The following is a 22,488-nucleotide window of genomic DNA, read 5'->3' on the forward strand; positions in this document are numbered from 1 at the left end:
TATTTTTGAAATTATTATTTCAGCTGCTATAGACCAATATAATGTTGAGAAAGTGGGCTGAATCTTGAGAAAAACGATGGAAGGACAGCTCATTTTGGAAGGAGGCAACGTTGGCATGGGTCGTGAGCGTCCCTGCTCTCCTTGCTGAGGGCACCGAGACCACCAGGCCCAGAGCACTCTCCCCCAGGCTACTTCCCAGGGTTGCTTGTACAGCTGGTAACCTCGAGGGATTAAGTATGTTCCTGGAGAGAGACCAGGACTGTTTACATTGCCAGTGGTCTATCTCCCAAGTTCTGTGCTCCTCAGCTGTGGAGCTATTGCTTCTCCTTCTGCCTGCCAGTCCCCGTGCTTGTGCTTGTGTGCAGTCTCTCTCTGACAAATAAATAAAATCTTAAAAAACATAAATAATAAAAATAAAATAAAAATCAATGTTTTCAGTTCATTATGAATCCCTCATCAGAGGGGAAGTCTCACCTGCTCCAACTGGGTGGCGAAGGCTATGGTCACCGACATAATGAAGAAGTCAGAGCAGTACTCTGCTGGGCCGATCTGATGGTAGCCTCCCTCCTCATTTAGCACCACCACAATGTCCTTGGGGTCGAGTCCAGACAGGCTGGCAGGTACTTTATGGGGAAAACCACAATGCAACTACATTACAGTTTGCCATAAACCACTGTAAGATTTTGAAAGCCGGTTATGCTTTGTATTTTGCTGGAGAGTTTTCATGGATACATTCAGTACCTCAGTAAATTTCTCTTTTCTTTTTCTTTCTTTTTTTTTTTTTAAAACACTCTCTCCCAAGAAACCATTTTAACCACCATTTTCCTTCTAGTCTGAAATACGGTAACATTTTAAAATTGAACAAACTGCAGAGAAGAGACCCCATAGGTTTCCCGAAGGAAGTGAATCTTTTTTTTTTTTTTAATATTTTATTTATTTGACAGAGATCACAAGTAGGCAGAGAGTCAGGCAGAGAGAGAGGAGGAAGCAGGCTACCTACTGTACAGAGAGCCCAATGTGGGGCTCGATCCCAGGACCCCGAGACCAAGACCTGAGCCGAAGGCAGAAGCTCTAACCCACTGAGCCACCCAGACGCCCCAGGAAGTGAATCTAAACCGGGGACTGAACCATCAGCCCAGCGTGGCTAAGAAAAGAAAGGGCAATGAACGGAGAATAAGGGAGTAGGAAACTGTCCCAGGCAGAAGGAACTAGAATACACAGCCTGGGAAGAGAAAGCACACGGTGGGGGGGGGGGGGGGGGGCAGGGGGGGCGTGCTGGCTCACAAGGTGAGGACCGACAGGCAGGAAGATGCGGGGTCAAGGCCCGATGACAGACTCCCTACACGCCACACTCTAATGCTGGGGTCATTTTCCAAGATTAAGAGGAGAGCATGAAACAATTTTGGGAAGAGAAGTGATATAATGCATACCTCAGAGATATGCATCCCCCCCATCAATAAGCAATCCTCTCCAGATTCCTATTTTGCAGCCTGAGAAATTGTACCTTTGGCTTGAAAAGGAGCTTAAAACCAAACGGTTCCCCCAAGCAGTCAGGCAGCTAGAAAGACAGCTTGGACTCTGATAGGGGGAAGGCAGCATGCAGGGTTACCCCTGAAGAAATGAACTTCCTACAGCACTGGCTAAATATAGCCAAACAGTTAAGCACACGGATGCTCCAGTAACATAGACTGAGGTTCCAATCCCATTTCTGCCATTTACCAGTTTTATGGAGAACCTGTAGGATTTCTTCCTGTTTCCATTTTTTGCTCTGCAAAGCTTTTATAATGTTGTTTAGAAGATCAAATTAAATAATCAAAGTAAGGCATCTGACAATCACATTAATTAAAGACATCCACAAAACAGTAATGTCAGCAGAGCTTAAAAATGAGAAGAATAACTATGACAGGTCTCCTGGTGCCAAGGAGTTACAGGCACAAGTTAAAAAAGGGACGAGAACGAGGATAAACCTACTGTAAGACTGGAAGGACTGAAGGTGTCAGTGTGAATGTACACGGTTCACTAAATGTATGGATAAACAGATATAAAGGCATGTGTACCCATGTTCATGTATGTGTGTTTATGTATACCTCACTTTTTTCATTAGAAGGCACTGGCAGCAGAACACCACAATAGCATCAGGCATACCTTGCACCTAGACTCGTTCTTGTAAGGAAGCAGGGCTCCCTGAACAAACAGCTGAATCCAGGCCTAGACAGGAAAGGACATCAGCCTGTACCATCTTCCTATGCCAGAAACCAAGAGAAAGTTCAAAGAATTATGGAGACAGGCTAAAGGAAACAGAAGCAGTTTGAAGGGGTTCCCCTTGCACAAATCTGGGACAATGATAGATATTTTAACCCATTAAAAAAAAAAACAACAACAGTAAATTGAAGGTTTAAGGAATGAGCACTTTAACAATTTCTTAATAATGAGTCACAAAATATCAATTCCCTAAGAAAATAGTAATTTACAGTTGAGAACAGATACACACTACACCTTAATCAAGTGATCAAAATGAGAATCATTTTATCATCAGTAATGAGGCAAATCCAAATTACATGCCACCTGCAAAGATGAAATGAGAACAACAGAGCATCACATCCATGATATTCATGCCAAAGATGTACAACCTACATCTATTATCAGACAAGCTGAAATGGTACAGGGGGACAGGCTCACCCAGAGCTGAGACTCAGTCATGGGACTACAGAAAGGTTCCCTCTCCCCACACCTTCCCTCTATGTTACTAAAGGCTTATTTTCTTTTTACCCAGTATATCGTGTCCACCTTGCAACAAATAATTACAAGGCATATTAAAAAGCAAAACAAAACAAAAAACTAGGTTTCTATCTCCGGAAAATAGAAAAAACGGCAGCAAATTTTTGCAAATTAAGTTCAAAGCCAGCAGAGGGAGAGAAATAATAAAAACTAGAGCTTAAATCAATGAAATGGAAACAGGAAATCAATGAAGAAAATCATAGAAACCAAAAGCTAGCTCTCCAAAAACATCTATCAAACCATTAAGCATTTTGCCAATGTAACTAAGAGAAAAGGAGAGAAAACACAAATTATTATCAGAAATAAAAGAGACATCTCTACAGATTCCACGGACATTAAAAGGATACTGGGGGGGGGGCCAAGATGGCGGAGAAGTAGGAGACCCTGTTTCAACTGGAGCCCTAAAGTGAGCTAATTATTTACCAGAACACCCTGAAAACCATGAAATCAGCCTGAGACGTAGGATTATACACTTCTGGATCTCTACAGGGTCAGAGGACACCAGGGAGAGGTAAAGCAAAGTGGGAATGCTCAGACTGATACCGGAGGATAAGCAGAAGGGGGAGGGAGCCACCAGAAGCAACCCATTGGAAAGTAATACCCCATACGAAAGTGCCCTGTGGTTGGGGACCAGCATTAACTTGGAATCTGGTTAAAAGCACTCAAAAAGAGCAAAAGATCTTAAAGGGCAACTGGTGGAATCAGGCAGTCACGGGCACAGGTCTAGGCCCACGGACCCAGGATGGCCACCGCCGGCAACCACCGGTGCCAGAGTGCGCGGTGGAGCCTCCAGTTTCTGGCTGCTGAGCTCCCCCGGGGTTGTGTAGCTTGCACCACCACTAGGCTGGGCGCACTCCTGCCCCCACAAGGGGGAGTCTGGTGACGGCGCCAGCCTTTGCTCCCTAGAAGTACAGCCTTTTGCGCTCTGCACACACTATGCAAACTGGGTCTGACCCACACCCCAGCCCGGCCTGAAGGAACTCAGCACGACCTCTGGTCGGGATCCCTTGGCAGCAACCTGGACGGCCATCAAGTCTGGACTCCAGAATCAGTCCCAGCAAAGGCAGCCAACGGAAGCAGACTCCCTGGACCAATATCGCTTGCAGTTTTAGAGGCACATGGGTGCAGAGACAAGCGGCACTTCAAGCGACCCCTGAGACAGTGGCTGGGGACTTGCACCGCCTGCACTGAGGTTGCACGGTTCATGGAGTTTGCAGAGGGGGAGTCTGTGTGCTCCGAACCACCAGGAGGAAGCAGACTGAGGCTTCCCTCTGAGATGGAGGTCTGGGTGCAGTTTATTTCCACTAAACCAAAAAGCCACCAAAAACCAAAATCTCCAGAGAACAAAAGCCTGAAAAACCGGTTTTCACAGAGCCCAGCCCCTTGATAGGGGACAGGAGGACTCAACCCAAGCAAATCTGACTGAAAAACAATGCGGCAGTCCTCTCTCCCAGAAGACAAGCCAAAAGAACGGGAAGACAACCACTAGAGGGTCCCCATAAAATTGTAAAACCCCAGTATCAGGGGAAAATAATATGTTAAGCTCCTGGTATTGCCCTAAAACCTGTATATTTCACAGATACAACTTTTAATTTTTAATTCATTCTCACTATTCTTGTTCTTTTTAATTTTTTAACCTACTTACCATTACAACCAGAGGATTAATACAACATATTCCATACTAACCTTTTAACTTGAACTTTCTTCATACATGTACCGTGTTTTTTCCTTTTCTATTTTTAATATACATATACATATAAGCTTCAAAGTAATCCTCTTTCACTAATCAATACTACCCCTATATATAAACCAGTTTTAATCTCCCTTCATCTCTAGAAAGTTGAGTCCTTTAACAAAGATATCAAGATACACCCAGGAAGAATTCCTCGCCCACATTAAGGATTTATAACCACCCTCCCATCTTTTTCTCCTGCCAGTGTTTCTGTGTATTTGTTTTTGTTCTGGTATTATATAAATCTTATCCTTGGGGATCATTTTGGCTGGGTTCTTTTTTTTTTCCATTTACTTTTGTCGGTCTTTTTGTTTGTCTGTTTTTGTTTGTATACCTTATAAATCTTATCTTTGGGGCCCATTCTGGCTGGGTCTTCTCTTTTTTTCCCCCTCTCTCTTTCTCTTTCTCGCTCTTTTTTCTTTTTTTGGTGGTGACTCCGGATTGCTCAGAAGCATTCCAGAGTGCACCTTGCCTGGATCATGACTGATATATTCAGCGATACATCCCCTCAACCACCTCTCACCAAAATGACGAGGAGGAACACCCAACAGAGGAAAAATTCAGAGACTGTGCCCTCTCCATCAGAATTATTGGATAAGGACACAATTCAGGGTTGGAATTATCCAGGCAAAGGCCAGGTTTGAGAAAACCATTAGTGACAACATAGACTCTCTAATGGCAGAAGTGAAAGCCGCCTGGGAAGAAGTTAAAAATACTATCAATGAGATCCAATCTAATCTAAATACTCTAACAGCTAGTGTAACCAAGGCAAAAGATCTAGAGGACAAATTGACAGGAAAAAAGGATCCGAAGGAGGCCTGGAAGAATAGCTTAGAAGCCATGAAAACAGAATTAGGGAAATAAATGACCCTATGAAACGTTCCAACGTCAGAATTATTGGGATCGTGATAGGGCAGAGAAAGAAGACCAGAAGATAGAGCTGAACAAATTTTGGATGAAAATTTTCCCAATCTGGGGAATGGAACCCACATTTGTGTCCTAGAGGCTCAAAGATCACCCCCCAAGATAACCAATCTAGAAAGACCTCGAGGCACCTGATTGTGAGACTGATGAATCGTAATTTTAGACAACTGCTTCTGAGGGCAGCTAGGGGGAAGATTCCTCACGTACAGAGGAAGGTCCATCAGAATAATGTCAGACCTGTCCACAGAAACCTGGCAAGCCAGAAAGGGATGGCAAGACATATTCAGGGCACTAGATGAGAAAAGCATCCAGCCAAGAATACTTTATCCAGCAAGACTGACATTCAAAATGGATGGAGAGATAAAGAGCTTCCAAAACCCGCAGAGTTTAAAAAAGAGTATGTGACCACCAAGTGAGCACTACAAGTAATATTAAGGTGGGGTTCTAAGTCAAGACTGACTTAGAACAGAAATTTACAGAGACAATCTATAGAAACAAGAACTTCACAGGGAACATGAGGTCAATAAAAACCTGTCTTTCAATAATCACTCTCAATGTGAATGGCCTAAACGCTCCCATAAAACAGCACAGGGTTGCAGACTGTATAAAACAACAGGACCCGTCCATATGCTGTCTACAAGAGACATGTTTAGAACCTAAAGATACATCTAGACTGGAAGTAAAGAAATGGAGAAGCATCTTTCATGCCAATGGGCCTCAAAAGAAAGCTGGGTAATGATTCTCATATCAGATCAATTAGATTTTAAACTAAAGACTATAGTCAAAAGATAAAGAAGGGCGCTAAATCATTCTTAAAGGGTCTATCCACCAAGAAGATCTAACGATTGTAAATATTTATGCCCCCAATACAGGAGCAGCCAATTACATAAGACAACTGTTAATCAAGATAAAGAGTCACATTGATATGAATACATTAACAGAAGGGGATCTTAACATGCCACGTTCAGTAATGGACAGATCACCCAAGCAGAAAATCAATAAAGAAACAAGAGCATTAAATGACACATTGGACCAGATGGACCTCATAGATATATACAGAACATTCTACCCTAAAAAAACAGAATACTCATTCTTCTCCAGTGCACACGGAACTTTCTCCAGAATAGACCACCTACTGGGTCACAAATCAGGACTCAACCGATACCAAAAGACTGAGATAATTCCCTGCATATTCTCAGACCACAAAGCTTTAAAACTGGAACTCAACCACAAGAAAAAGTTTGGAAGTAATTCAAACACCTGGAAGCTAAAGACCACATTGCTTAAGAATTTTTGGATCAACCAGGAAATCAAAGAAGAACTTAAACAATTTGTGGAAACCAATGAGAATGAAGACACATCGGTCCAAAACGTATGGGATACGGCAAAGGTGGTCCAAAGGGGGAATACATAGCCATCCAACCTCACTCAGAAAAATTAAAAAATCCAAAATGCACCAGCTCTCTTTACACCTTAGAGAACTGGAAAATCAACAACAAATTAAGCCAACCACACACACAAGAAGGGAAATAATCAAGATTAGAGCAGAGATTAGTGAGATAGAAACTAGAGATACAACAGATACATCAATGAAACTGGAAGTTGGTTTTTTGAAAGAATCAATAAGATCGATAAACCACTGGACAAATGAATCCAAAAGAAAAGAGAGAAGGACCCAAATTAATAAAATTATGAATGAAAAGGGAGAGATCATTGACTAATACCAAGGAAATAGAAATAATCATCAGAAATTATTATGAACAGCTATATGCCAGTATGTTAAGCAACCCAGACGAAATGGATGCATTCCTGGAAACCTATAAACTCCCAAAACTGAATCAGGAAGAAACAGACAACCTGAATAGACCAGTATCTAGAAACGAGATTGAAGCTATGATTAAAAACCTGCCCAAATACAAGAGTCCAGGACCTGACAGATTCCGAGAATTCTACCAAACATTCAAAGAAGAAACAATCCTATTCTCCTGAACCTGTTTCAAAAAAAACAGAAACAGAAGGAAAACTTCCAGACTCTTTATGAAGCCAGCATTACCCTGATCCCCACACCAGGCAGAGATCCCATCAAAGAGGAGAATTTCAAACCAATATGCCTGATGAATACAGATGCCAAGGTTCTCAACAAGATCCTAGCTAAAAGGACCCAACAGTACATTGAAAAGATTATCTGGGGCACCTGGGTGGCTCAGTGGGTTAAAGCCTCTGCCTTCGGCTCAGGTCGTGATCTCAGGGTCCTGGGATAGAGCCCCACATCGGGCTCTCTGCTCCGCAAGGAGCCTGCTTCCCTTCCTCTCTCTCTGCCTGCCTCTCTGCCTACCTGTGATCTCTGTCAAATAAATAAATAAAATCTTTTAAAAAATAAAATAAATAAAATGCTTCAAAGTGTAAGGATAGATGAAACATTCCTTGACTTCATAAAATCTATCTATGAAAAACCCACAGTGAATATCCTCCTCAATGGGGGAAAGCTGACAGCCTTCACCTTGAGATCAGGAACATGACAAGGATGTCCACTCACGCGACTGTTGTCCAACATAGCACTAGAAGTCCTAGCAACAGCAATCAGACAACAAAAAGAAATAAAAGGTGTTCAAATTGGCAAAGTAGTCAAACTCTCTCTCTTCGCAGATGACAGGATACTTTATATGGAAAACCCAAAGATTCCACCTCCAAACTACTAGAACTCATATAGCAATTCAGTAATGTGGCAGGATACAAAATCAATCCACAGAAATCAGTTGCTTTCTTATACACTAACAATGAAAATACAGAAAGGGAAATTAGAGAATCAATTCCATTTACTATAGCACCAAGAACCATAAGATACCTGGGAATAAACCTAACCAACAAAGTACAGGACATATACTCGAGGAACTGCAGAACACTCACAAAGGAAATTAAAGACTTAGAAAGATGGAAGAGCATTCCATGCTCATGGATCAGAAGAATAAACATTGTTAAAATGTCTATACAGCCTAGAGCCATCTATACTTTCAATGTCATCCCGGTCAAAATTTCACCGGCATTTTTCAAAGAGCTGGAACAAACAATCCTAAAATGTGTATGGAACCAGAAGAGACCCCGAATTGCTAAGGAAATGTTGAAAAAAGAAAAGCAAAACTGGGGGCATCACATTGCCTGATTTCAAGCTTTACTACAAAGCTGTGACCAAGACAACATGGCAGTAGCACAAAAACAGACATAGACCAGTGGCAGAGAGTAGAGAGTCCAGATATGGACCCACAAGTCTATGTCAAATGATCTTCGACAAAGCAGGAGAAAACATCCAGTGGAAAAAAGACAGTCTCTTCAATAAATGGTGCTGGGAAAATTGGATGGCTAGGTATAGAAGAATGAAATCGACCATTCTCTTAAACCATACACAAAGATAAACTCAAAATGGAAGACCTCAATGTGAGGCAGGAAATTATCAAAATCCTAGAGGAGAACATAGGCAGTAACCTCTTCGACATCAGCCACAGCAACTTCTTTCAAGACATGTCCCCAAAGGCAAAGCAAACAAAAAAAAAAAAAAAAGGCAAGCAAAAGCACAAATTTTGGGACTTTATCATCAAAAGTTTCTGCACAGCAAAGGAAACAATCAACAAAAGAAAGAGGCAACCCATGGAATGGGAGAAGATACTCACAAATGACACTAAAGACAAAGGGCTGATATCCAAGATCTATAAAGAACTTCTCAAACTCAACACACACAAAACAGATAATCACATCAAAAAATGGGCAGAAGACATGAACAGATGCTTCTCCAAAGAAAACATGCGAATGGTTAATGGACACATGAAAAAATGGTCATCATCATTAGGGACCCAGGGATTATGACCTGAGCCAAAGGCAGAGGCTTTAACCCACTAAGCCACCCAGGCGACCGGGAGGTAGTTTCTTCTAAGAGACCAGAATACACTCTAAATCAAGTGGGTGGCCCTATTCTACTCACCAGTCTAATATGCAATTATTTTTTATTTTTTAATTTTAAATTATTTTCCCCTTTCTTCTCCCCCTGGTTTCAGGTCTCTTCTGATTTGGTTAGCATATACAATTCTGGGGTCTTTCCCACCCCTTTTAATATTTAGTTCTCATTCATCTATTCCTATCTGGATAAAATGATGAGGTGGAAAAACTCACCACAGAACAAGAACCAAAGAAGAACAAGAGGCAGTACTGACGGCTAGGGACCTAATCAATACAGACATTGGTAATATGTCAGAACTAGAGTTCAGAATGACAATTATTAAGGTGCTAGCTAGGTTCGAAAAAGGCATGGAAGATATTAGAGAATCCCTTTCTGCAGAAATAAAATCCCTTTCTGGAAAAATAAAAGAACTAAAATCTAACCAAGTCGAAATCAAAAAAGCTATTAATGAGGTGCAATAAAAAATGGAGGCTCTTACTGCTAGAATAAATGAGGCAGAAGAGAGAATTAGTGATATCGAAGACCAAATGATGGAGAATAAAGAAGCTGAGCACAAGAGAGACAAACAACTACTGGCCCACAAGGAGAAAATTTGAAAGATAAGTGATACCATAAGATGAAACAATATTAGAATATTAGAATAATTGAAATTCCAGATGAAGAAAGAAAGAGAGGGGCAGAAGGTATATTGGAGCAAATTATAGTAGAGAATTTCCCTAATATGGCAAAGGGAACAAGCATCAAAATCCAGGAAGCACAGAGAACCCCTCTAAAAATAGGTCCACAGCTCGTCCTCTAATAGCAAAACTTATAAGTCTTAGTGACAAAGAGAAAAATCCTGAAAGCAGCTCAGGACATGAGGTCTGTAACATACAATGGCAGAATTATTGGATTGGCAGCAGACCTATCCACACAGACCTGGCAGGCCAGAAAGGACTGGCATGATACATTCAGAGCATTAAACGAAAAAAATATACAGCCAAGAAAACTATATCCAGCTAGGCTGTCATTGAAAATAGAAGGAGGGGCCGCTTGGGTGGCGCAGTGGGTTAAAGCCTCTGCCTTCGGCTTGGGTCATGATCCCGGGATCCTGGGATCAAGCCCCACATCAGGCTGCTCCGCAGGGAGCCTGCTTCCCCCTCTCTCTCTGCCTGCCTCTCTGCCTACTTGTGATCTCTGTCTGTCAAATAAATAAATAAAATCCTAAAAAAAAAAAAAAAGAAAAGAAAATAGAAGGAGAGATAAAAAGCTTCCAGGACAAATAAAAATTAAAAGAATTTGCAAACACCAAACTAGCCCTACAGGAAATATTGAAAGGGGTCCTCTAAACGAGGAGAAAGCCTAAAAGTAGTAGACCAGAAAGGAACAAAGACAATATACAGTAACAGTCACCTTACAGGCAATACAATGGCACTAAAATTCATATCTCTCAACAGTTACCCTGAATGGAAATAGGCTAAATGCCGGAATCAAAAGACACAGGGTATCAGAATGGATAAAAAAACAAGACCCATCAATATACTGTCTACAAGAAACTCATTTTTAGACCCAAAGACACCTCTAGATTTAAAGTGAGGGGGTGGAAAACAATTTACCATGCTAATGGACATCAAAAAAAAAAGCTTTAACCCACTGCGCCACCCAAGCGCCCCCTCCTTCTATTTTCAATGATAGCCTAGCCGGATATAGTTTTCTTTCTGAGATGGCAATCCTTCTATCAGATAAATTAGATTTTAAGCCAAAGACAATAATAAGAGATAAGGAAGGACACTATATCATACTCAAAGGGTCTGTCCAACAAGATCTAACAATTTTAAATATTTATGCCCCTAACATGGGAGCAGCCTATTATATAAACCAATTAATAACAAAATCAAAGAAACCCATTGACAATAATACTATAATAGTATTATAGGGGGGACTTTAACACCCCCTCAATGAAATGGGCAGATCATCTAAGCAAAAGATCAACAAGGAAATAAAGGCTTTAAATGACACATTGGACCAGATGGACATCAGAGATATATTCAGAACATTCCATCCCAAAGCAACAGAATACACATTCTTCTCTAGTCCACATGGAACATTCTCCAGAACAGATCACTTCCTGGGCCACAAATCAGGACTCAATTGGTACCAAAAGATTGGGATCATTCCCTGCATATTTTCAGACCACAGTGCTCTGAAGCTAGAACTCAATTACAAGAGAAAGTTGGAAAGAACTCAAATACATGGTGGCTAAAGAGCATCCTACTAAAGAATGAATGAGTCAACCAGGAAATTAAAGAAGAATTGAAAAAATTCATGGAAACAAATGAAAATGAAAACACAACTGTTCAAAATCTTGGCGACACAGCAAAAACGGTCCTAAGAGGAAAGTATATAGTGATACAAGCCTTTCTTAAGAAACAAGAAAGGTCTCAAGTATACAACCTAACCTACACCTAAAGGAGCTGGAGAAAGAACAGCCAGGAAAGCCTAAAACCAGCAGGAGAAGAGAAATCATAAAGATCAGACCAGAAATCAATGAAATAGAAACCAAAAGTACAGTAGAACAAATCAATGAAACTAGGAGCTGCTTCTTCAAAAGAATAAGATTGATAAACCCCTGGCCAGACTTATCAAAAAGAAAAGAGAAAGGACCCCAATTAGTAAAATCATGAATGAAAGAGGAGAGATCATAACCAACAGCAAAGAAATACAAACAACTATAAGAACATACTATAAGCAACTATATACCAGCAAGTTTCACAATCTGGAAGAAATGGATGCATTCCTAGAGACATATAAATTACCAAACTTGAACCAGGAAGAAATAGAAAACCTGAACAGACCCATAACCAGTAAGGAGATTGAAGCAATCATCAAAAATCCCCCAAAAAACAAGAGCCCAGGGCTAGAAGGCTTCCCAGGGGAATTCTATCAAACATTTAAAGAAGAATTAATACCTATTCTCCTGAAACTGTTTAAAAAAAAAAATGGAAGGAAAACTTCCAAACGCATTTTATGAGGCCAGCATTACCGTGATCCCAAAACCAGACAAAGACCCCATCAAAAAGGAGAATTACAGACCAATATTCTTGATGAACACGGATGTGAAAATTCTCACCATAATACTAGCCAATTAGGATCCAACAGTACATTAAAAGGATTATTCAAGGGGGCGCCTGGGTGGCTCAGTGGGTTAAAGCCTCTGCCTTCGGCTCAGGTCATGATCCCAGGGTCCTGGGATCGAGCCCCGCATCAGGCTCTCTGCTCAGCTGGGAGCCTTCCTCCTCATCTCTCCCTCTGCCTACTTGTCTGTCAAATAAATAAAATCTTTAAAAAAAATAATAAAAATAAAATAAAAAAATAAAAGGATTATTCACCAGGACCAAGTGGGATTTATTCCTGGGCTGCAAGGTTGGTTCAACATCTGCAAATCAATCAGTGTGATACAATACATTATTTAAAGAAAGAACAAGAACCATAGAATACTCTCAACAGATGCTGAAAAAGCATTTCACAAAGTACAGCATCCTTTCTTGATCGAAACTCTTCAAAATGTAGGGAGAGGGTACATACCTCAATATCATCAAAGCCATCTATGAAAAACCCACAGCGAATATCATTCTCAATGGGGGAAAGCTCTGTTTTCCCCCAGGTCAGGAACACAGCAGGGATGTCCACTATCACCACTGCTATTCAACACAGTACTAGAAGTCCTAGCCTCGGCAATCAGACAACAAAAAAAAATAAAAGGCATCCGAATCGGCAAAGAAATCAAACTCTCACTCTTTGCAGATGATATTATATTTTATGTGGAAAACCCAAGACTCCACTCCAAAAATGCTAGAACTCATACAGGAATTCAGGAGAGTGTCAGGATATAAAATCAATGCATAGAAATCAGTTGCATTTCTATACACCAACAGCAAGACAGAAGAAAGAGAAATTGAGTCAATCCCATTTACAATTACACCCAAAATCAGAAGATGCCTAGGAATAAACCTAACCAAAGAGGCAAAGAATCTGTACACAGAAAACTATAAAATACTCATGAAAGAAACTGAGGAAGACACAAGGAAATGGAATCCATGGTCATGGATTGGAAGAACAAATACTGTGAAAATATCTATGCTAGCTAAACCAATCTACACATTTAACACAATCCCTATCAAAATACCATCAATTTTTTTTGAAAGAAGTGAAACAAATAATCCTAAAATTTATATGGAACCAGAAAAGACCCCAAATAGCCAAAGGAATGTTGAAAAAGAAAACCAAAGTTGGTGGCATCACAATTCCAGACTTCAAGCTCTATTACAAAGCTGTAACCATCAAAACAGTATGGTACTGGCACAAAAACAGACATAGATCATCAATGGAAGAAAGAGCCCCAAAATGGACCCTCAACTCTATGATCAACTAATCTTCAACAAAGCAGCAAAGAATGTCCAATGGAAAAAAGACAGTCTCTTCAACAAATGGTGTTGGGAAAATTGGACAGCCACATGCAGAAGAATGAAACTAGACCATCTCCTTACACCACACACAAAAATAGATTCTAAATGGATGAAAGACCTCAATGTGAGACAGGAATCCATCAAAATCCTTGAGAAGAACAGAGGCAGCAACCTCTTTGACCTCAGTCACAGCAACTACTTCCCAGAAACATCACCAAAGGCAAGGGAAGCAAGGGCAAAAATGAACTAGTGGGACTTCATCGAGATCATAAGCTTTTGCACAGTGAAGGAAACAGTCAACAAAACCAAAAGACAACTGACAGAATGGAGAAGATATTTGCAAATGACATAGGAGATAAAGGGCTAATATCGAAAATCTATAAAGAACTTATCAAACTCAATACCCAAAGAACAAATAATCCAATCAAGAAATGGGCAGAAGACATGAACAGGTATTTCTGCAAAGAAGACATCCAGATGGCCAACAGACACATGAAAAAGTGCTCCACTTCACTGAGCATCAGGGAAATACAAATCAAAATCATAGTGAGATACCACCTCACACCAGTCAGAATGGCTAACATTAACCAGTCAGGAAAAGACATGTTGGAGAGGATGCGGAGAAAGGGGAACCCTCCTACACTGTTGGTGGGAATGCAAGCTGGTGCAGCCACTCTGGAAAACAGCATGGAGGTTCCTCAAAAAGTTGAAAACAGAGCTACCCTATGACCCAGCAATCACACTACTGGGTATTTACCCTAAGGATACAAATGTAGTGATCCGAAGAGGCAAATGCACCTGAATGTTTATAGCAGCAATGTCCACAACAGCCAAACGATGGAAAGAGCCTAGATGTCCATCAACAGATGAATGGATAAAAAGATGTGGTATATATATACAATGGAATACTATGCAGCCATCAAAAGAAATGAAATCCTGCTATTTGCAATGACATGGATGGAACTAGAAGGTATTATGCTGAACGAAAATAAGTCAATCTGAGAAAGTTAATTACCGTATGATCTCTCTGATATGAAGAATTTGAGAGGCGGGGGGGCTTGTGGGGGATAGGGAAGGAAAAAATGAAACAAGATGGGATCTGGAGGGAGACAAACCATAAGAGACTCTTAATCTCACAAAACAAACTGAGGGTTGCTGGGGGGGTGGGGGTAGGGATAGAGTGATGGGGTTATGGTCATTCGGGAGGGTATATGCTATGGTGAGTGCTGTGAAATGTGTAAGCCTGATGATTCACAGACTTGTACCCTGGGGCAAATAATACATTATATGTTAATAAAAATAGTTAAAAAAAAAAAAAAGAAAGAAAGAAATATGAACCACAACCAAATGTGATTTTGCTCAGGTATACAAAGCTAGTTCAACACTGGAAAATCTGTTACTCTGATCCCTCACATCACCAGGCTAAAGAAACCACACGATGGCATCAAAAGATGCAGAAAAAACACGTGACAAAATCCAACACTCAGTACTGATAAAAAACCCTAAGCAAACTACAAATAGAGAGGAACTTCCTTAATTTGATGAAAAATGTCCACAAAAAAACCTACAGGAACAAGGTAAGGATATCCCCTTTCCTCAGTGTTTCTTCGCATCATACTGCAAGTCCCGGCTAATAAGGTAAGATAAACAAAGGAAACAAAGGCATGCTGAGCGGGAGTACAGACATAAAACAGTCTTTGTCAGCAGATGATGCAAAATATATTCCTAGCAGAATCGTATCTATAAATACACAGAGAACAAAACTGATGGCTGCCAGGGGGAGGGGAGGGCAAACTGCATTAAGGAGAGTGGGAGGTACAGGCTTCCAGTTATGGCACGAGTCAGTCGTGGGGACAAAAGGAACAGCACAGGGAATACAGTGATGGGATTGAAATAGGCTTGTATGGCGACAGAGGGTTTCTACACTTACGAGCACAGTGTAAGGAACAGACTTGTCAAACCACTGTATTGTACACTTGAAACTAATAGGACATTTATGTCAACTATCCTACAATTAAACAAAACAAAACAACAGTGTTTGCCAGTTTGGCAGGAGGGAGAAGCAGAGCAGACAATTTTTAGAGCAGTGAAAGTCTTCTGTAGGATACTACAATTGCAGATGGGTGTCATTACACATTTGCCTAAACTCATAGACTGTAATACAAACACCGTAAGTAAATCCTAGTATCAACTATGGACTTTGGGTGATTGTTAATGTTGGTTCATCAATTTTACCAAGTGTTCCCCTCTGGTGAGGGATGGTGACAGCGGGGGGCTGCGTGACAGGGAGATCAGGGAATGCGGCAACACTCTGAATTTACACTCAATTTGCTGTGAACCTCAAAATGCTCTATAAGAAAGAGTTTATTTAGTTAAAAAAAATATGAAGGTGCGATTAATAGGTGAGGGAAAAGAGAACAGTGTGTGTTTTTGGCTTTCCTACACTCATCCTAGGAGAAAATTTTCCTATCGATTTTTAAGAAAACAAAATTCTGCTTTCTTCTGTTATAGACCACATAAAAGAAACTCTTGTTCTATTTCTTGGTTTTGTAAACAAGAGCTTAGAGCAGCAAGAGTTGCATGTTTAGCAATCTCAAAAAGTGTGTGATGCACTACAGTAAAATCAGTCCACTCCCGAGTGTGTTTTCCTATCATGCCACTCACCATTCCTCAAGTCCCAGTCCCCAGTTACAACTTTTTGGAGAATGACTGTAGAGATGATGCACAAACCTTTTCCATCTCGAGGGGGGGCTCCTTTGGCTTTAAAACTATCCACTGGGGCCTTTGTATCTGTTTCCAAAGCAATGCCTATCTGTATCTCAGTCTTGAACTTGGTGTATTTATTGCTCAACAACTGGTACCATTTTGGAGCCTGGAGAGTAAACAAACAACAAAACCACCTTAATCATTAATAGGTAATCAACGAGAGTAGGCAGCATTCTATTAGGTTCCTAATATATCCCCTGTCCTTCCGCAGTACTTTGTCCTCTTTTAAAATATTTTTCATTTTCCTCCAAAGACTTTAATCCTGCTTGGGAAGCTAACTGAACTTCCTCTTGGAAAAAAAATAAGTAGTTTCGACTACCAATTTCCCATTTCCCTAAACCCTCATTTTTCATTTTCTCTGGCATACCTCTGCTGCCTGACCCCCTCTCTGCTTCATTCTGCATGTATCAAATGAGGGAAAAGGAAAGCTAGTGGTAACAAAAAACACTAACACAATACTAAAGCAGAGACCTGAGGCAGAGGGCTGGGTTACAAACCATGCACTTGATGGAAACACAAAGTCTTTCTCAGAGAATCAAGGATCCTTGATTATTCTAGTACTGGTGAGCAGTCTATAACTCAAGTCAGCCAGCGCCATCATGGCCCAGGACCTCCTGCTTCATTCCTGCAGGGGCACCACTGTGGTTCACGGAAAGGCGCTCCTACTTTGACCACCATTACATAAAGCCATAGAAGCCGGTGCTTTTACAGATCAAAAGCAAAAGCTGCTGCTGTGTATCAAGTTACATGTGACCCATAAAAGAGGACTAACTAGGCCACAGCCTTTAAAAAATCCACACCCAAGGTTTGTTAAAAGCAAAGAAACTCAGGAGTCTTGTGCTGTATTTTTTATGATAGATATTTCATCATTTTAAGTATGAGCCTGAGGAAAGAGTTTCAGCAACTCAAAATTTATGACCTATTTTTCTGTTACATAACTTAGAATAACAAATCTGTTTTTTTCTGTGTGGATGTTCATTTATGGACAATCAATTTATTTTGAACTTCATATATTCTACTCACCAATTCAAATATTTCTGCTAATAAACAGAAGAGAATAAGCAAGACAACATCCGGGTTTCCTAAAACTCTTACTTCTGAAACATTTCTCTTTAACATTGATAGAGATAAAAAATCACTATGAGGACAAAGTGTCCTATAGGACCAGGAGTGGGGCCGGGGTGGGGGAGGAGAGAATGCCAAGAGCATTTACGGGCATGACCTCCTCTCAGGTATCCTCCCCCTAAGAGAATTCACTTTCTCTGTAACCAAAGTCACTGCACAAGTGTCTAGATCAAGTAGTAAAGCTAGTTAAGTAAAACATCAGGGGCACAATCATGGTTGCAGGGCTAAGACTTGAGAGAGAAAACTTTTTTCAGAACTGGATACAAAGAACTGAGAAGGAGTATCGAAAGAGAAAGGAGAGACAGATTCTTTTTTTTTTTTTTTTAAAGATTTTATTTCTTTGAGAGAGAATGAGTGAGAGAAGAGCATGAGAGAGGAGAAGGTCAGAGGGAGAAGGGACTCCCCAAGGAGCTGGAAGCCCGATGCGGGACTCGATCCTGGAAGTCTGGGATCATGACCTGAGCCCAAGGCAGTCGCTCAACCAACTGGGCCACCCAGGCGCCCGAGACAGATTCTTTTTTAAAACATTTTAAAATTTCAGTTTCTTCTCAAGGATTCCAAATTCGGGCTAAGCTAACTGGCCCATTTGTAAATATCATGACTACCACAGCAAAAATGTTGGTAACAGATCCATTTTCTTCACAGAATCCTAATTTAGGATTCCAATCAAGAATAAAGGTCTTTGCGGGCCTGGGTGGCTCAGTGGGTTAAAGCCTCTGCCTTCGGCTCAGGTCATGATCCCGGACTGGGGTCCTGGGATCGAGCCCCACGTTGGGCTCTCTGCTCAGCGGGGGGCCTGCTTCCTCCTCTCTCTCTGCCTGCCTCTCTGCCTACCTGTGATCTCGGTCTGCCAAATAAATAAATAAAATCTTAAAAAAATAAATAAATAAAAAATAAAAGACTTCAAAAGACAAGTGTGTGTGTGTATTTACCTTCTTAAGAGAGTTGTGACAAAAGAAGGTTATTAACAAAAGTTGAAAGGAAGCACTTCCCAAGTCAGTGACAAGAGATTTTAAGAAGATGGAAGAAAGACATTTTCAGTAACAGAAAGCACTGAGCTAGGAATCAAGACCCTGAATTCTTTTTCCGTGTGTGTGTGTGTGTGTGTGTGTGTGTGTATGTGTGGTGAAGGCGGGGTGGGGGGAGCTGTTTCAGTCATCTGAGAGCGCTCCAGGAAGTTCACGTGCTCTGACAGCTCCAGGAGGAACGCAAGGAGCAGGACACAGAGAATGCGATCAGAAGGCTACCACCACAGCCACGTTAGAAAATCATGGTGGCTTCGGCCACAACGGCCATGGTAAGAATGGAGAAGAGTACCTGAATCAGGAAGGGGCAGCTGGAGGCCTGAAACCAAATGGAAAAGGCTGCAGAGGTTGAAGAGGGAGGGGTGGAGGAAGACTCCTGGCCTTCTAGGCTGCACGCCTGGAAGAGGAATAGGGAGCACTCACTGAAGGGGTCACCACTACAGGAGGAGTACCACTAAAAGCAGAGCTTGGCAGGTGAATGCTCCAGGTAACAGCAACATGACCACATGTTTGAGCTCAGAGAGAACATTCTTTGAGAAACACAGTTCTAGGTCAAAGGGACAGAAACCTGAGAAGTGCCCTACTGTCTCCACCCTCCCCTTCCCCCAACCTTTCAGGTCCATTATTCCACAGCCTTTTCAGCAATCTGGTATCTACTAAAAACCGTCAACTAACAGAATCAGTAAGAAAACATCCAAAGGCTACTACCTGCTTTGTTTCTTGAGCAGTTCTTAAGTCTAGAACAATGTAACCTATAGTCTCCTTGGCTGAAGATACAGGATCCAAGGCAAAACACTGCAGTTTGATAGGCGTACGCTGCAACCTGTAAGGTAACAACTCACATTAGAGATAACGTAGCTCCTGCTTAATTCTGAACTGATGTTCTGTTAGCTTCGAAAAAGCTGGTCACTACTATAAAGTATATTATAATTTTGTTGAATAACAGAACACTGTATTTTCTGAAAAATCCAACTGACATCAATGATTAATTATGCCTATTTATCTTTATACCAAGTAATATTCAAACCACGTCAAAAATCTTGGTCTCTCTCATTGGAGATGGTCTAGGGCAGTGTTTTTCAAGCTTCTGTAATATACAGAACTCTTTTCAAGTAAAAAACTACCATGAATCCTCAAGACTGATTTCAAAATGTTTTCCTTCTACTGTCACATACACACATAAAACTACAAATATATGTATATGCTTAAAGCTCTTTTTGTGACTAAAATAATGAAAAGACCTTAGGAATTAACTGCCATAAAAATCACAAACTATTCCAGAAGTCACTGAAAACACAATTCTGATCTTCTCCAAGAACTGATTACCCTTTCACATGCCCCAAACAAATCCATGGACTCATTTAGCCATAGGAAAAAAATTTCTCCTGACATTCATTTTTTAACTTTGCTATTTTATTTGCTCTAGTCCTAAGTCACAGCAATGAATGAAGTGATTTTGTGTTTCCCAGAAAAACAAAAAAAAAACAACAAAAAATACTTTTCATGTCTTATAAAATATAAGTATCTGTCCTCTTGCCTATTTCTAATCATCTGGGTCCATGAAATAAGACATTCTAACTTTAAGCCTGTTTTATGTTTTATGTACGGATACCAAGTGTTCTTATGTCTAAAATCAAGTATAAAAATAAATAAATAAATAAATAAAATCAAGTATAAAACTAACTAGAAAGAGTCTCTTCTGTAATTACTACATACATATCTCTATAAATCGTTGGCAAACCAGGTCAAGTGTATAATAAATGAAGTGACAGAAATTACAAGGAATTCCAACCCTTATTTAATACTGGGTAAGCATCATCACAGCCCTTCTAGAATAGCCACTTCCCTTCTACAGTATCTATTCTCTCAGACATCAGGGGGCAGCTGGGGGGGTGGGGGGGGGTAGCGAGGTGCAGAGGTTAGAAAGGTACCCTCCAGAGCTCAAGTGGCTGGGCTCTAGTGCTATCCACCTGACTGAGAGATGACAAGTGACTTCCCTTCTTGGGCCTCAGTTTTCTCATCTGAACTAGCGGTAAATCCTAACACCCGCCTCATAGGTTTTTCCAATGCTCAAGTGAATTATCACTGCCAAGTACTCTGAAAAATCTCCTGGCACGTGATGAAAGCACTAAACATACATTATTATCATTGTTACTATAATAAGATAAGAATTTATTCACCTCTAGGAGCCCAGAGAAACAGAGCAGAAGGAACGGACAGTAAGAGTCACCTGTGCTGATGGAGGGCTTTCCTGTCGATCTCCCAGGCTAACTCGGTAGCAAATTCTGGCTGGTCGGTGTGCCCCACAGGGTCAGTAGCCAACTGCTCTCCATCAAACTTTGCCTCCACTACAAGCAGATGCTTTGGACGCTTGGGGAAATGGCGACCTGGAATAAAAGACCACACAGTTGAATCAAGAGCATACAAAAATCAAACATCATCTTTTAGCACGTGGTTTAAAAACTCATCTGCATCAGGTTGACTTAACATATTCCACTACCTACCTACTAACACGTACTCACACGTACAAATTCATGATCCTTAAGAAAGGGATCGAACTGAAGACTACAAGTTGTAAATTAGAGCTTCTCAAAGGTTAACATGCATGAATCATCTGGGGACCCTGTTAAAATATAGATTCTGGTTCACTAGGTCTAGGATGGGCCTGAGAGGCTGCATTTCCCATGTGATGTCAATGCTGTCGTCCTTGGTTCACCCCTGGAGCAGCAATGATCTCAGTGACATTTAGAATTAAACAATTAAAAATGTGATTCCGCCAATTTTAGATATTACTATACTGGCTATTAATATAGAACAGTGAAGTCATCCAGAGAGTCAGGAAATAATCAAATAAGCAATCACCCATCAACCTTCATGTTAATTTACCTCTTAACATGGTTGAGAATACTCAGCAAATCAGCGAGAGAAAAGCAGTCACATGTATTCATTCATTCATTCCAATCTCAAGGACAATTTTGTAAATGATTGAATTTGGTACTGCCTGACTCTGTTCTTTCACTGGTTACTGAAGGCCCAGCACGTCCAGCAAAAGGAGTGAAATGGTACTTGCCCTCAAGGAATTGAGGGTCTAGGGGAGAGAAACAAACTGAAGACACTGCAAACAGGAAGGTGAAGAACTAAAGCACAAGAATCTTATCGTCCACCTGTTTACAAGTTTGGTGAGACAAGCACTGACGCCTATTAAATAAATACATCCCAGCTGCTACTCACCCTGGCACAAACTACTTCATATGCAAGGTCTCAGAGAAATCTCGATCGCCATCCTGTGACCTTCCACCTGAAGCTCCCATTTAAAACTCCCCACTTAGCAGTCCTACCACATAGCATATGGCTCTCCCAACCAGCTATCACAGAGGCCGCTCTCTGGACATCATTTTGAGCTGCTCTAAAAGATCACCACCTTCCCCAAATGAAATTCATCGGTATCAAAAGCAAAAACAGGGATGCCTGGGTGGCTCAGTGGGTTAAAGCCTCTGCCTTCAGCTCGGGTAATGATCTCAGGGTCCTGGGATCGAGTTCCGAATCGGGCGCTCTGCTCAGCGGGGAGCCTGCTTCCCTTCCTCTCTCTCTGCCTACTTGTGATCTCTGTCAAATAAACAAATAAAATCTTTAAAAAAAAAAACAAAAAAGAGAAACAAAACAACAAAAACCTTTATTTTCAGTCCCTCTACCCTAACTATAAGTTCCAACTGGGCTGACAACAGAGAATATGTACTAGAAGGA

General features: G+C 41.0%; 1 protein-coding gene across 4 annotated transcripts in view; it reads right to left on the reverse strand.

The window, feature by feature from the left end:
- CEP120 (centrosomal protein 120) overlaps window positions 1-22,488 on the reverse strand; it is a 79,080-nt gene that overhangs the window by 53,728 nt on the left and 2,864 nt on the right. For all 4 annotated transcript variants that reach the window (XM_032844373.1, XM_032844364.1, XM_032844370.1 and 1 more), the window contains 4 exons: window positions 20,975-21,131; window positions 19,453-19,567; window positions 16,559-16,700; window positions 475-623 (listed from right to left, as the gene is read on the reverse strand). In XM_032844373.1, the coding sequence (XP_032700264.1) occupies window positions 475-623; window positions 16,559-16,700; window positions 19,453-19,567; window positions 20,975-21,131 (563 nt within the window). The remainder of the gene's footprint in view (window positions 1-474; window positions 624-16,558; window positions 16,701-19,452; window positions 19,568-20,974; window positions 21,132-22,488) is intronic.

This window comes from Lontra canadensis, unplaced genomic scaffold, assembly GCF_010015895.1.
Source record: "Lontra canadensis isolate GAN:19392208 unplaced genomic scaffold, GSC_riverotter_1.0 scaffold4, whole genome shotgun sequence".
In the NCBI taxonomy this organism is placed as follows: Eukaryota; Metazoa; Chordata; class Mammalia; order Carnivora; family Mustelidae; genus Lontra; species Lontra canadensis.